The sequence below is a fragment of the Conger conger genome, chromosome 4 (genome assembly GCF_963514075.1).
Source record: "Conger conger chromosome 4, fConCon1.1, whole genome shotgun sequence".
In the NCBI taxonomy this organism is placed as follows: Eukaryota; Metazoa; Chordata; class Actinopteri; order Anguilliformes; family Congridae; genus Conger; species Conger conger.
The window spans coordinates 6920111-6936112 of record NC_083763.1 but is presented as its reverse complement, the minus strand read 5'-3'; the positions used below and the strand labels follow the sequence as shown (position 1 = coordinate 6936112).

The following is a 16002-nucleotide window of genomic DNA, read 5'->3' as shown; positions in this document are numbered from 1 at the left end:
GCATCGTAAGACCATCCCGGCCTCGCCGCCGTGGATACGGGCCTTCTGAGGAGCAAAGGGCCGTGCTATTACGGTCTACATAACATGAATAATGCCCTATAATCATTTCATAATCATTTATGGTCACCTGGGCAGGTTGATCTGACTGTCTGACTTTCCTCTGGTACAGATGAGAGCTATATCACTATTTAACGTAGATTCCCAGGTGAGCATTTATGTGGTGAAAAGTCAGCGAAACACCGTCTAGGCATTCAGGTGAAAACCTGGCTGCGTTTGGTTGAAAGGTCAGTTTTCTAACCAACTAGGTTAAAATAGGATAGGCTACAGCCGAGTAAAACATTGGCTACGTTGGGGCTAACCTAGTCGTTTGTGCCGAAAAACGTCTCTCAAACTTTTCCACCCCCACTATATGTCCAGATTCCAGCTTTTGCTCACTGGGTTTTCCAGCCAATGACAATGCGTGTGGCCTCTTCACCACACGCTGCACAGTCCATATCTCTGTGCAGCAGATGAAAACGCTGAGCTGCAGTGCCGGGCTCTGACTGCGTGTGCTCCTCAGTGTGGAGTGGGATGGGCCGGCAACGGATACTTCTGCGGCCGCGACGTCGACATCGACGGCTTTCCCGACGAGAAGCTGGACTGCGGAGAGAGGAACTGCATGAAGGTGAGACGGCTTTGCGCACGGGCCTCAGACCGGGACTTCAGGAAGTCATACTATGTCATAAATCATAAGGCATAAGACTATAATGGCCAGGGATCTGGGATTCCGGGTTCAAGTCCCAAGTGGGGCTCCCAAACGGGATTTTAAAATGGGTAGGTGCACCCTCTGGCAAAGTGCTGAACCTGACTTGACTGTAGGAATGGCTCGTATTCGTAGTCATGAATGTGAGAAGCAGACCCTGCTCCGGATATGTGAAGTCTGCCTTATATCACCGTTCGCTCGTCAGGGATCTCGTCTTCCAGACCGAGGAGATACTAATGACGGTGCCTCTTTCAGGATAACTGCCTGACGGTGCCCAACTCCGGCCAGGAGGACGCGGACAACGACGGGATCGGAGACGCCTGTGACGACGATGCTGACGGGGATGGGATCCTGAACACAGAGGTCAGTCCAGACTCCAGTCCAGACTCCAATCCAGACTCCGGTCCAGACTCCAATCCAGACTCCCTCCCCCTGACCACCGCCGCTACAGACTCCAGTCCAGACTCCCTCCCCTGACCACCGTTGCCGTGGCGTTAAGAGCCAAGGCCTGACTCACCGGCAGACATGGGCAGACCAAATATAGCTGCTCAGGGATACGCACGGATAGAGAGCTGGTTACTCGCTAAAAATAGGACTACTTTTTGGATGTCACTTAATCACTCCTCACAGGATATCAGCCCCATTACGACTGATTGCGCGAATTTCGATTAATTTGTGAACACTCTTGAAGTATCCTTGCTTCTGAATTTTGATATTCCAATATGACTTCAGTGGGAAAAGGGCAACAATAGGGCATTGTCTAACTTGACTCCCTCCTCGGTAGGACAACTGTGTCCTGGTGCCCAATGTGAACCAGCGGAACGTGGACCAGGACGACTTCGGCGACGCCTGTGACAACTGCCGTCTGAAGGCCAACAACGACCAGAAGGACACGGACGGCGACAGCAAGGGGGACGCGTGTGACGATGACATCGACGGCGATGGTAAATACCACGTCCTGATTGGCCCATTAGAACATGGGTTAATGTTAGTGTATGCCCCAGCGAATGGTTCTGGAAATCTTGGAATTTTTCATCTGAAATATTCATATCTAACATCACACATACTGTATTTGCAGGTCTAAATACTCTGAATTTAGTCTAAATACAAGGTATTTCAAACGGTATATGTGGGCAAAGGAGCCATGCCATTCAACTATACCTATTATATCTATCACAGCACACATACAAGTTATCTGCTATACATGCACACACACACCCACACACATACACACACACACACACACACACACACACACACACACACACACTACACAAGCTCCAATACCTGTGCCAGATAATCACCTTGACGGAATTCTTGTATTCCTGCTTTCAGGAATACAAAACAACATGGATAACTGCATGAAGGTTCCCAACGCGGACCAAAGGGATCGGGACGGAGACAACGTGGGAGACGCGTGCGACAGCTGTCCGTACGTCCGCAACCCGGACCAGGTCAGTCGGACCGCCCCCGAGCCCCCGAGCCCCTGAGCCTGACCGCGGAGGTGCGTCACGGTGTCTGTAGCCTGGTGTCCACTAGGGGTCACACTCTCATTTCTTCCTCCCGCAGATGGATGTGGACAACGACTTAATTGGAGATCCGTGTGACACCAACAAAGACAGGTATCAGCTCGCCGCCTGTGGCACTGTTGTTTTATTGTCACCGCAGGCTTTCGATCCGCTGTGGGAATTCTGCCGACTTTTGGAGAGAGACGTGTGGAAAACTCAGCCGGACTCGCGGTCTCTCTCTCCTCTCCTCTCTGTCCTCGGGGCGACATGGCTCAGGCAGCAAGAGCAGTCGTCCGGCAGTCGGAGGGTTGCCGGGTTCGATCCCCCTGCCCGGGCTGTGTCGAAGTGTCCCTGAGCAAGACACCTAACCCCCAAATGCTCCTGACGAGCTGGTCGGCGCCTTGCATGGCAGCCGATCGCCGTCGGTGTGTGTGTGTGTGTATGAATGGGTGAATGGAGAAGCATCAATTGTACAGCGCTTTGGATAAAGGCGCTATACGAATGCCAGCCATTTACCATTTGACCATCCTCTGCGCAGCGACGGCGACGGGCACCAGGACTCCCGGGATAACTGCCCGGCCGTCATCAACAGCTCCCAGCTGGACACGGACCGGGACGGCCTGGGAGACGAGTGCGACGAGGACGACGACAACGACGGCATTCCCGACCTGATCCCGCCGGGGCCCGACAACTGCCGGCTCATCCCCAACCCGCTCCAGGAAGACTCCGACGGTGTGTCCGCCCGCCCCCCTCTCTCCGCCCGTCCGCGCTCCTCCACTGCTCTCCGCTCCTCTCGTTTATTTTTCAGTGTTTTAAGGCATTTTATTCTGCGCTATTCACGATATTTGAGCAGTACATCTGTACCAGATGAAAGTAAAAATGTCAGATCATGACCGTAAATGATTATGAAATGACTATAAGGCATTATTCACATACGCGTATGACTCAATGAATCTGTCCTTTGCTCTTCAGGAGGCTTATATTTAATGTCCAAGATAAAATATATCATGTTGTCATGACATTTATAAACATAAATAAAGATTATATTAGCCACGTCACAAAATGTGGCGAATATAATCTCATTGCACGGTTATTTCAATCGAATTAACATTTGGCCAAGGCATTTTTATTTCCGCGGAAATCTCCCTTTGAAGATTGTTGTCATGCTGTTTCACTGTTCGCCATTTCTTTTTTTTTAAAGATATTTTTTAGGCCTTTTTCAGCTTTACTGGACAGTATATAGTATAGAGAGACAGGAAGAATGGGAGCGAGAGAGAGAGAGGGGAAGACATGCGACAAATGTCGGACGGTCGGATTCGAACCGCCGACGTCGCGGCTCGCAATGAGCATGCGGTCAGTGCTCTACAGGCTGCGCCACCGAGACACCCCCCGCCATTTCTAACATTGGCGGCTGTTGATGTCATCCGACGCTTACAGGAGATGGCATCGGGAACGTGTGTGAGCGCGACTTTGACAACGACACCATCATCGACACGATCGACGTGTGCCCGGAGAACGCCGAGGTCACCCTGACGGACTTCCGGGCCTACCAGACCGTCGTGCTGGACCCCGAGGGAGACGCCCAGATAGACCCCAACTGGGTGGTGCTGAATCAGGCACGTACAGCGGATATGGAACTGGGGGAATTTACTCTGTTTAAAACAGTGCTCCTCAACTCCTGGTCCTGGAGAGCCACAGGGTGTGCTGGCTTTCGTTGGTACTCAGAACTTAATTGATCAATTAAAGAAGTTAATTATACAGTTAACAGACCTCACTTCGTTTCATGGGTCTAAATGAGTTACTTATATTAAGGCGAAAACAAAAGGCAGCACGCCCTGTGGCTCTCCAGGACCAGGAGTGAGGACCACTGATTTAAAACATGGAAAGCCTACAATGAGCGTACATTTATTTATTTTAACTAATATGTTTGCCATTCCAACGATGTCGAGTATATATTTTTTGCATTCTACAGGGGAGAGAGATTGTCCAAACCATGAACAGTGATCCTGGACTTGCTGTTGGTAAGAGCCAGAATCAAATAATATTGATTATTTTTCCCCAAGCGGAGACAAGTTTTTTTTCTGCACCAACAGGAACTGCAGCTCCAGTAACAGGACAGTCCATGTGCCTTATTGGAAGACACAGTTCAATAATAATAATAATAATAATAATAATAATAATAATAAAAATAAATGAAGAATTTGTGACCTTGACATTATAAGGTTCTATCTTCATTCTCAGTAGTTTTGAGGTATTGGCTTTCAAAGCTCTCCCATCCTAACACAGCAAAACTGAAATGCGGGGCAGTTCTATATAGATCAAAATGACAGCCACCCCAAAATGTTAAACAGGGCAATTTGATAGGATTTCCATATCAGCAAATTGCCATATTTACAACACCAGCTAATTTTTCAAAAGAAATATCAGTTAGTACCTTATAATTCTTAAATCTCGAATTGCTGACAGATTCTCAGGGTACTTAAACTTCGATCCTACACCAGAAAACTAGACTCTTGTCCCACAAAACTCTCGTCTTGCTGGCCCCACAGTCGGGCGTTCTCACTGCCCTCCTCCCCGTTCTCTCTCCAGGTTACACGGCGTTCAACGGGGTGGATTTCGAGGGCACGTTCCACGTGAACACGCTGACGGACGACGACTACGCGGGCTTCATCTTCGGCTACCAGGACAGCTCCAGCTTCTACGTGGTGATGTGGAAGCAGGTGGAGCAAATCTACTGGCAGGCCAACCCCTTCCGGGCGGTGGCCGAGCCAGGGATCCAGCTTAAGGTAACGAGACACCGCCCGGTCATTCTCACTCCTCAGACACACACATATTTACATTACTTTAGACTGCAGTTAAAAGTGCAATAGGTAAGATTTTTGAGTTAAAACGTTGTTACAAGACCATTGTAAATCCCTTCCTGTCATTGAAACAGGCTCACTGACATGTTGACTCACCCTCTGCCTCTGTTCATAGTCCTTAAGTTCGGGTTTCAAAATATACAGTTGATGGGCCGGCACTCTGTACCAAAGCATTGAAAATTGGTTCTAATTGCCACAGCCAATGGCGTTTCAACGTCAGCGCGTTCACAGAGAAGGGGGAGGGACAAACAGTGTTGTGGTTTGAGGGTGTTTGTTGCTGCTATTCCTCTCCTTGATCGTTAGAAGTCCAAAATGACCTATTGTACCTACTTACTTACGAATGACTACTCTCTCCAAAATTACTAATGTCTGAGATAGCTCACACCTGCTAACTACTCAAAGTCAATGTCCGTTGATCATAGATTTCACACAGTTTGAAAATGAATAAATTGGGTCAGTTTACACAAGATCAAAGAAAGGACTAATGCAGGGTTATTGGTGAGTGGGTGAAAACAGAGCGGTACCTAGCACTCTTTGGCCTTATATTTAGGTGCTGTTTTTGACAAAAATAAAGATAGTGGTCTCATAATTTAAACGATTTCAAAAAATGTAAACAGTGACACTCAACAAATGAGGGATTTTCCACTGCAATAAACTGCCCGGATCAGAGGTTTCCTCTCATTGGCCAAGTTAAAATTAATTGGAATATAATACGCGGTAAGACTTACTTTATTAAACCCAGGGGGGTAATTTGGCCTCTGCATTTAACCCATCCTAGCTGCTTAGGAACAGTGGGCAGCCACAGTGCAGCGCCCGGGGACCAATATACTCCTTGTTGCCTGTGTTTTTACATCGTCTCTCAGGCGGTGAAATCTGACACCGGGCCCGGGGAGAATCTACGCAACTCCCTGTGGCACACAGGCGACACCAGAGACCAGGTCAAGCTGCTGTGGAAAGACTCCAGAAACGTGGGCTGGAAGGACAAGACCTCGTACCGCTGGTTTCTCCAACACAGGCCCCAGGAGGGGTACATCAGGTACACCAGGCCTCGAGTTTCCATGTCCTCTGAATTATGTAAGAGCGCAGACCAGGTTATTTATTTATGGAGTTGCCTCTGTCCGTGTGTGTGCGGTACGGTCGGCTGGCGGCGGTGACCGTGTGCGATGTGATGTGCTTTAGGGTGCGCTTCTACGAGGGCACGCAGATGGTGGCGGACACGGGCATCATCATCGACACCACCATGAGGGGCGGCCGGCTGGGCGTGTTCTGCTTCTCCCAGGAGAACATCATCTGGGCCAACCTGCGGTACCGCTGCAACGGTGAGCCCCCTCCTGCCCCATCCTGCCCTCTCCTGCCCCCTCCAGCACCCTCCAGCGCCCTTCTGCCCTCTCCTGCCCCATCCAGTGCCCTCCTGCCCTCTCCTGCCCCCTCCTGCCCCGTCCTGCACCCTCCTGCCCTCTCCTGCCCCCTCCAGTGCCCTCCTGCCCTCTCCTGCCCCCTCCAGCGCCCTCCTGCCCCCTCCAGCGCCCTCCAGCACCCTCCTGCCCCCTCCTGCCCCGTCCTGCACCCTCCAGCGCCCTCCTACCCCCTCCAGTGCCCTCCTGCCCCATCCTGCCCCCTCCAGCGCCCTCCCCTCCACACACAACACAAACAGGGGAGAAAGGGGGGACGAACCAACTATCTGCAAAAGCAGCAGGCTTTAAACATTAAATGTCAGAGTTCAGAGACAGTGGGTTAGCTCCGTGGGAATTAAGAGCAGGCTCTCTTGGTGGTATGCACAGCAAGCGAAAGTCATTTGAAATTCTGAACCTCGTTTCCAAACAAATTATTATTTCAGGTTTTCTGACAAGCACTGTGCAGAATTCAAACAGGCCATTTAGAAGTATAAATCAAAGCACAGTTATCTTTCCTCTTACATCCACTCACATGGCAGGTACAGTGGACCACATTGATCAGTGGGCAGTGAATTACACCTGTGATTACCTCAATTCACACGGTGATAATGCATACCATGCAGCATCATGGTGATAATGCACACCACGCAGCATCATGGTTTTTTAGTTTCTAAGGAATAGGATAGTAAGACAGCCAAGACAGTCTCTGAAATAAAGGTACAAAAGGTTTTTTGCTTGGAAAATGTACTCATGTACCCAAGGAGAACATTACTGTGCTTTCAAAATACATTTGGGGAAATTTGATCCTTGAAGAACAAAAATGTACTTCCACTATCACTTTGTGAGTGCATGCTTTGATCTGTGTGTGTGTGCGTGTGTGTGTGTGTGTGTGTGCGTGTATGTGTGGATGTGCGTGTATGTGTGGATGTGCGTGTGTGTGGACGTGCGTGTGTGTGTGTGTGTGTGTGTGTGTGTATGCGTGCGTGCGTATGTGTGGACGTTTGTGTGTGTGTGCGTGTGTGTGTGCGTGCGTATGTGTGGACGTGTGTGTGTGTGCGTGTGTGTGTGTGTGTGTGTGCGTATGTGTGGACGTGCGTGTGTGTGTGCGCGTGGCCGTGTGAGTGTGTGCCTGTCGGCAGGGAGTGAGTGACGGCCGTGTACTGACGCTCCACCCTCATCCACAGACACGATCCCGGAGGACTTCGACACATTCAGAGTGCAGCAGGTCCAGCTGAGGCTCTAAAGTAGTGAGCACACAGGGGGATAACACCAGCAGCTCCTTACCGAGCACATGCCGTTTGAAACCCCAGCAGGCCAGACCTGCTGCATCCCAGCCCCACAGTGAAGGGCGGCCATGACAGTCCAGAGCCCCCCAAGGCCCATCCTGCAGCAACAGTCCCCTCCTTCCCATCACAGTTTTCATTCCTCCAGAGATTCTGATCCTATGAATACTCCGTAAGGGTAACGGTAGACTCTCTGAAGATACACCGCCTGCATTTCTGTTGCCTGGACTCGTTCATGCCGGTTCAATTTCCTTCACAATTTGGGAGCATATAAAAATAAAATAAAATAAGGTACTTCTGTGGTCATAATGGAACTATATTGGTTATGTATAGATCTCTATGAATAAAATACCCAATCAATCAATCAAGGCTATTTTACTATTCTTTAAGCAGGGACGTACACAGCACACACCATATCCCTGAAATAACTCCTCCACGGTGCATATTCAATACAAACGGTAACATTGCTGATAATAACGCACCATACAGTACACCCGGAAGTATAACTTGATACAAACAATAAATCTATGGGATATGAGTGGCCGGAGAAGGGTGACACGTTATAGAGGTAGTCATCTCGCTTCTTCTCTCCCTCTCACTGCACAGAAACTATCTAAAATCTGAGCAAATAATGAATATAAAACATGCTAGCATTCATGGTCGGTAACTAGATTTCATGAGAAAAGCAGATGGCTAAGAACACACAGGGACCCAATATCAACAGAAATTTTCCTACTGTAACACACACTAAATACAAATCGCATACTCCACTTGGCAGAGTTTTCTATCAAGCTTGCTTTCTTTTGCAATGGTTTTAGTTGTTGTTTTACCTCATTAACATGTGATTAACTCCATTCTTACTATGGGGATAAACTTATCAGTGAGGATTAATTACACAAAAACGTTGTAATGATCACAAATTATTGAATATTATTTTCCTTGAGATACGTACAGAAAATACTAGGAAAAGACCAAACGTGATATACTTGTCAGTTGAATTTTCTTCTTACTTTTTTATTACATTTAATTTACAAATAGTAATGCAAAGATACAAAGACAAAAGCCTTCACACAAGAAAAGATACTTAAAAATGTACAGCTTCCATGTCAGTCCTTGGTTATTTGCACATATCTATAGCCTACTACTGATTTCTGTTTAGTAAATCTTTAATATAAAAAACAAGATAAATCAAACCAGATTCGATTGATTCCTTTTAAAGGGGCAGCTCTACAAAACTATTTGGGATTGCTGAGCTTTGTTGCTAAATGCTAAGTTTTGCATATTTAACAAGAAAAATGATACAGATCCTATTGGTGTCAGCAGGAGTTGCCATCGGATGCCTAAACAACGAATGACCATCAAACGTAAACAAAAATAAACTATCTTACAATATAGCTGCCACTGTATGAGAAATGAACTGACAATTGAGTTCAATCTCATGTAATGCTCATATCAGATATAATTTGATTCTAGTTGTTGTTGATGGGGCATCTGTAAATTTTAATTAAGAAGTTTTGCTCTTACAATACTTTGCTGAATGCCAGATTTCCCATCAAGTTGGCTTTCCCTTTTGCAAGTTTTGGTGGATATTCCATCTATTTTTTTTCTTTTGTTACAGTACAAAACACATAAAATGGATCGTAAACATATCTTATATATTTATATATATCAAGACTCCTCCAGCCTGGTGCAGGTTTGGGAAACTGCGCAGAGGTCCCAGAGACCCTTAAGAGACGCCATCTGTTACACTCGAACAATACCCCCAAAAACCTCCCAGGTGGCTTCCTCATAAGGATACCTACTTTCTTAGCATACTGGAAATGACATCTAGTCAGATTACGACAAATGTGTAAAGCAAAGCCTATTACACCAGCCCCTATCGTTGGGGGTCATTTGAAACCTAGCTCCATGCAGCATGAACTTCTAATGTCATATTAACGTATATGATACTCATATTTTCTGCATCGGGTCAACAACATACAGTTAAAGCATATTATACACTGGAGTTCTCAAAGCCTCCGGTTCAACATGTAAACAATGCACGTCAATCCTGTAGTTGCTTCAGTTTCATCCACGCCGAAAAAACGAAAACCTAACAGACAGAGCAGATGACACTACTACATACGCAGCAGCTGAATGGGAAGAGTGATAACTCGCCAATGCTGGAACCGATCTGAGTCACATCTTGTAATGACAGAACAACCTATACTTAAAAACCAATATACTAACACTGAGTATACATGTACACATAAGAGATTAGCATCTATTTGCTATTAAAGGGTCTGTATGCTAATATGTTATGGCATTCTTTGTGGAGCTCTGATGGCTACTGATTTAGTGCTGGGAACATTAAAGAGTGTAGGTTCACCAGTAATTAGTATTCTTTTAAGTTTGGTTTATTTCCAACAGAACGTCAGTGCCGCCATGAAGTTATAAAGTTATTTTTTATTTCTATATGCAATTGAGAGAAACTAAATTCGGAGAGCTACATTTTAAAAGTTTAGATACAAAATTGTGTTAGTTTAACACAACATTTGGGTCTGTCAAATAGCTCTTGTTTGAAGCAAAATAAATGAAAATAATACAATAAAATAAACCAAACTTTAAAGCTAATCAGGCACTACATTATTCAATAAACTGTTCGGACACTTGACGCAGTAAAACCCCCTGTTTTTAACATGTCTTTCTGTTACTTTTGAAAATGCTGCATTCGAGAGCTCTCACAATAACACTCAAAACACTTGACACACTGTACACTGAACATTAAAAAAGCAACCAAATATTTTCTTTTTAAACTGAAGTAAAAAGACATAACCACATAATAAATATAAGGGAATTTAAACAGTCTTTTAAACCCATGTAAAACTTTTACTTTGATGTCTGATTGTATTTATTTTGGTATAAGTCAGAACCTCTAGAAAGTCACTGTAACTAACTGTAGATGTATTATTTGTGGCAAAATAGCCACACCGTACTACCTTACCTTAGCACTTGAACTAAGGTTTCAACTTTTTTTGTTTGTTGTTGTTGTTGTCATTTATAAAAGTGTTAAGTTTTGACATCACTTTATAACTCTAATAGAGGACTTGAATAACCACCCAAGCAAAATACTAGCTGATAAAATAGTATCACTTGTTTACAGATTTCACCTAAACCAACTGAGGCACATCATAGATATGTATCCATAGTGTCAGATGAAGATAACAAACAAACAAAAAATATATATAATTCAGGCCCTTTTATATTGAAAAGAATGTGTTGTAGTGTTGAAGTGTTGTAATTCCTGAGGAATGTTTTAGTGTCGTTTTTGTAATAAAGAAAAACTGATATTTGTCCGTGAGGGAGAATAACGATGGTAAAATTTCTGAATGTACTAATCAAATTTGCTCAAATAAAGTCTATATTTTTAACTAAATTAAGCACATAATTAAATTAAGCACTGGGTCCATTCACAAAGAAACATTATCCTTGTTCATATAGCTCAGTAGTACAACTTATAAATTAACATATCAAATTAAAAATGGAAATGTTTATGTTTTGTATATAGTTTCCTACATACATTTGGCTACATAGATACATTTTGACAAAGCTTCAGTCCTTATAGGTTCCTAAAGTAAACTCTATTTGTAACACTGATCCATCAGGAAATTAAAGCAAATTTGTAAATGTTTAGGTTTCTAATCAATGCAAACAAGTGACGGAATTGCTTTTACACATCCCAAAGAGGACAAAGCATACCAGTTATGTACCAGTTCCTTAAAATGTCTGCAAATGATGCTCTCCCCATTCTAGCAATACAGTATGTTTAAGCAACGGACAGCCTTGACGTGCTGTGTGACTTGTACACAGGAATAGGCACGGCGTCAAGCCCAAAGAGACCATCTGAAGTTAGCAGTTAAAGCAGGAGTAACTAACTATTTTTAAGAAATATATTGGGTAATGGTCGCGCTTACTTGGTAGCAATGGTGCAAGAGAAAGCAAATTCGGCCCGAATTGTTGTTTTCAAAACAAAGTGATTCCAACGTGAACCAATCAATCAGATAGGCCCGTTCTCGAATGAACCAATCAACAACCAGACTGACCGCGCGCGTTCACATATTTGTACGTCGAGCTCGATGCAATGATGCAAAGGATTCACCAATGGCGGACGAAAGACCCGGTTCTGCATCGCTAACGTTATCGAAAATAAAAGGTAATTGGATACAGCTCACTTTAAAACTAGAATGAACATAGAAACAAAATTCAGAAGGAATTTACGTGGATTTTCTGCTTGCCAACCAATTGTACGTTCAATTAATTTAGTCAAAGCAAGTATCTAAGTATTATTTTGTTTGGCGGCTAATTGTTGGAAGAAGGACATGTTTGTTAATGTTATCGGTATGTTAGGTGAAGGTAGGCAGTTTACCTCGGCTAGCTAGTTAAGCTAACGGGGTCTGTCTCTGTCTCTGTGGACATTTTCACAACATTGCGGAAAATTGGTTAAGTTACTGCTGCTTTAAGTTTAAACAGGCACCTAAAACTCATATCAGTGATGTGTTATGTTACATAAAAGAAAAACAAGCCTTTCAACATCATCCATGACTTTAAGCTACACACATACATATACAATCCGCATTGATACAGAAATGCAGATCAGTGATACTTATTTGCATACATTATTTAAAGGATGTCTGCACTGGTGTACTGATTGTGTAAAGCATTCCTAGTTTAGATTATTTTTATCCTCAAACATGCTATGAAATGTCAAGCAACTGTGTTATGCCATGAATCTGAAACTGCTTTCACACCTCTGTACATCAACTTAAAAAAAAAAAGAAGCATGACAGGCAGGCCATGATCTTGATATAAAAGTTTTCATGGTCTCCAGACTATAAAAGGTACTCAATTCTGTGGTTATTTCAGAACATAATAAACAGTCATAATATTCAGTTTTCTTACAGATTCCTTATAGCCATCTCCAGTGTTACATTACAGTGGTGAGTTATGAACTTAGCAACGCTATGTTATGACAAGTGTATGGGGGGGGGGCATTAGATCAGTTAACTTCGTACTTCCAGAAATGAGTCAAGCTGGCCCAGACTTCTCACTGTTTCTACATCAAACACTTGTGTAAAATTCTGTTGACTTAAAGGGGAAGTTAAGAGCCTCTATGTTAACTTGTTCCTAAAAAAAAAACATCACTCATTTCCTCAAGACAAAAATATGCCTTTTTGTATTTAAAAAAAGAAAAAGAAAACAGAATAAAAGACAGTAAAGCCAAACAAGTGACCAAAAACTGAGAATGGATTTTTCTGCAATAGGCCGCCGTGCTGCCGACACTTGAGGTCAGCTTAACCGTCACATGTGAGGAAAATTCAGCTATACAAATTCTGTAAACACCACTTCAGAGAAATATCTTCTTTGCCCTAATTATTTTTCTTAAAATATATTTATCGTGTCACATCGGCAAACATTGTTCCAAATCGGTTTCAGTTTCATACATACATCTACGTTCACAGTCAGATTTTTACAAGCTCTCATTGCATCAAACACAACAACTCACTCTTTCAACAGGTTATGGGGGGGGGGGGGGGAAACCCAAAACTTGGCAAACTTAATTGGAGATGTATACTTTCCCTGATTTTGTGCAGGGGAACTGGAGGTGCCATGCCTTTAGACAGACAGAGACAGACAGAAGCACATACCAAAACGTGTTTCTTTATCCATGACAGATCCATATCTACGCAGCTACACATAGAAACATTACTGTCATGAGACATAAGTTTGCCAAGTTTCTATATAAAGCAATAATCAACTGCAACCACTGACAATGAAAATAACAGGATAAAACAAATAAAAGTTCAAATGTAGTGCTTGTTACAGTTCTTAGAAAAAAAAAAGTACAAACCTATAATACATTTCATTCTAAATACATTGTGATTAAGAAAAATAATAATTAATTCATGCAGTGCAAACATACTGTATGTAATTTAAATAATATTCAAATCAAAACAAAAAAAACCCAGCCACACAGTAGACAGTAGTAGTAAAATAGTTTTCATATTACTACAACCCTTCCTACCACACAACCCATATAACAGCACTTATTAACAAGATAATTTCTCCCATTAAATACTAAATATCAATCAGGACTGTAAATACTGAATTGTCCTTGGCATGCTTGAATGACTTTTATGCAAACATGTTCTTTTTTTTCCCAATCCTTGCATTGGTACATGTAGATGCTGGTTCAACAGTGGCAAAAATGGCACATTTAAGTTTCTTTTTGAATTGTTTTCCGCTTTACACAAACAGGTATTTGTGTTTCCGCGTGTACGAGCGATCTGCTTACGATGATATTACGCTGGCACTGAATTCTACTCACATGCACAAGCATTTTAAACAATCTTTTTAAAAAAAACAAACAAACAAACAAACAAAATAAGAACAGTACAAATTACAAAGTAAAACTGATTAAGAGACCAATGACAATCTGATAACACGGCTCACATTTCATGCATGTTCACATCGCAGCATAGGCGATAGCCGGTCTCCACGGCTACAGCGTGGCCTTGAACAGATCTGACGGCTATATTATGCAATAATCAAGACTATGTACAGAGAAAAGTTGCCTTCCACAGTTAACAGCAACCGTTTTCACAAACATCTCTAGATACAGATCAAACTCACATTGGGATTTTTATACTGGCACAAGGAAAATGACATCTAGGAGCAAATTAGATTCACTATAAAATGGTTTGACAACTCATGGCATGGTATCCAAGATGAGGCAAATAGCTGAGAGAAAACCCTGGGCTGGATTTCCTCTAGAACTTATAACAACATCATTGTATTGTGCTCTGGGTTATTCCTTAAATTGGGGATTATGTTGCGATGCCTTTTTTTTCCCGAAAGACAAATGTTCAAAACAAGTTGCACTAAAATTAAAACACATCAAATACAGCACATTTTATGATAAAATAGAGCTAAAAGATAAATAGAGCTATTTTTTAGTTATATACGTGATCTTGCCATTATTTGGTTTATCGCCTCGTGTCGGGCAAAACACACAGCAGAAATGATCAAATCTGTCTCGCAAATTTTCAGGAATATTGCACCTCACAGTTTCATTTAAGGCTGAAAGGAGCTCCCATCTAAGGTTCGATTTTAATCTCGATGTCAACCATATCACTGTACCCCCCCCGGCAGCGCAGGGAAGCAGACCGCCCCCCCCGATCGCCATTTCCCATGCAGGTGGAGAGCTGTGATGTAAACTCACCTACACATACAAACGTCCCACTTTTGATTCGCGTAGCTTGCTTGTGTTCCGAGTGTAACGCACCATGTTGCAAATGACAGGACACTGCCAGGAGCCCTTTCAGTTTAGCACTGAGAAATGAGATATCTGTGTTTCAAAAAAAAAAAAAAAAGATTATTCAACAATAACGGACAAAGTTTAAAACGTCTGGAGATTTACAAAGAAACGCACGCAGCCGTTAAAGAAAAGACCTCTCTAGAAGAAAATATATACATCCTCTGGTTTAAAATAGACATATCTCTAATGAAGGCGATGATAACGGGAGACGGGAGAGACGGGGCTGACTACACGGGGCAGTCCGCTTAAGCAGAGTTTTAGGCTGACCCAGGCTTTCATGCTATAGAGCAGCAAATAAAGTGCAAAGTAATCCACAAGATTAAACTGGCACAATGACACAGGGGTTTCTTAGCAAGTTACACAAACACACTGATTTAGATACTGGGAAGAGAGCTGATCTTGTTTTTTTTTCTCCTTTTTCCTTTTTTTTTGGGATAAAAAATAAAATCTTAATCTTTGGGGGGTAAATGACACAAGTATGAATGGCACAATGGCCTACAAAACAGGATTGGCCTGTTCTCTTAAACACAATAAATACTTAAACATACTGTCCTCACTTGATGCAAATGTCACGTTGGAATTTCTCTGGGGAAAACGACACACTTTTGGGAATACTTTTGGCTGCATATAACAGAAATGCTAAGCGGACATTCCTACTTGGTACTAGCACGTGCATGTTATCTTAACAAGGCTGACTGAAAATGAGTAGTATGTCCAACCAAGCATATTCCCTGGGTTGAATATTTCTGAAGAGCAACCCACGTCACCTTTTGGATCGGGAACTGTGTAGAATCAGAGACCAGACCAAAGCATGCTTTCTAAACTGCACCAACTCTACACCCAACTGAGGACTCTCTCTC

The 16002-nt window shown here is 43.3% G+C and overlaps 1 protein-coding gene across 1 annotated transcript in view; it reads left to right on the top strand.

The window, feature by feature from the left end:
* The window catches only part of comp (cartilage oligomeric matrix protein), a 15107-nt gene extending 6941 nt beyond the window's left edge, over window positions 1-8166 (top strand). The window contains exons 8-20 of the mRNA XM_061237527.1: window positions 1-5; window positions 560-664; window positions 998-1105; window positions 1527-1686; window positions 2078-2196; window positions 2312-2364; window positions 2789-2982; window positions 3688-3866; window positions 4223-4271; window positions 4840-5036; window positions 5975-6147; window positions 6291-6430; window positions 7690-8166. The exon at window positions 1-5 is cut by the window's left edge and continues 148 nt beyond it. Of these exons, the coding sequence (XP_061093511.1) occupies window positions 1-5; window positions 560-664; window positions 998-1105; window positions 1527-1686; window positions 2078-2196; window positions 2312-2364; window positions 2789-2982; window positions 3688-3866; window positions 4223-4271; window positions 4840-5036; window positions 5975-6147; window positions 6291-6430; window positions 7690-7748 (1541 nt within the window). The 3' untranslated portion in view covers window positions 7749-8166. The remainder of the gene's footprint in view (window positions 6-559; window positions 665-997; window positions 1106-1526; window positions 1687-2077; window positions 2197-2311; window positions 2365-2788; window positions 2983-3687; window positions 3867-4222; window positions 4272-4839; window positions 5037-5974; window positions 6148-6290; window positions 6431-7689) is intronic.
* Window positions 8167-16002: the final 7836 nt, after the last annotated feature.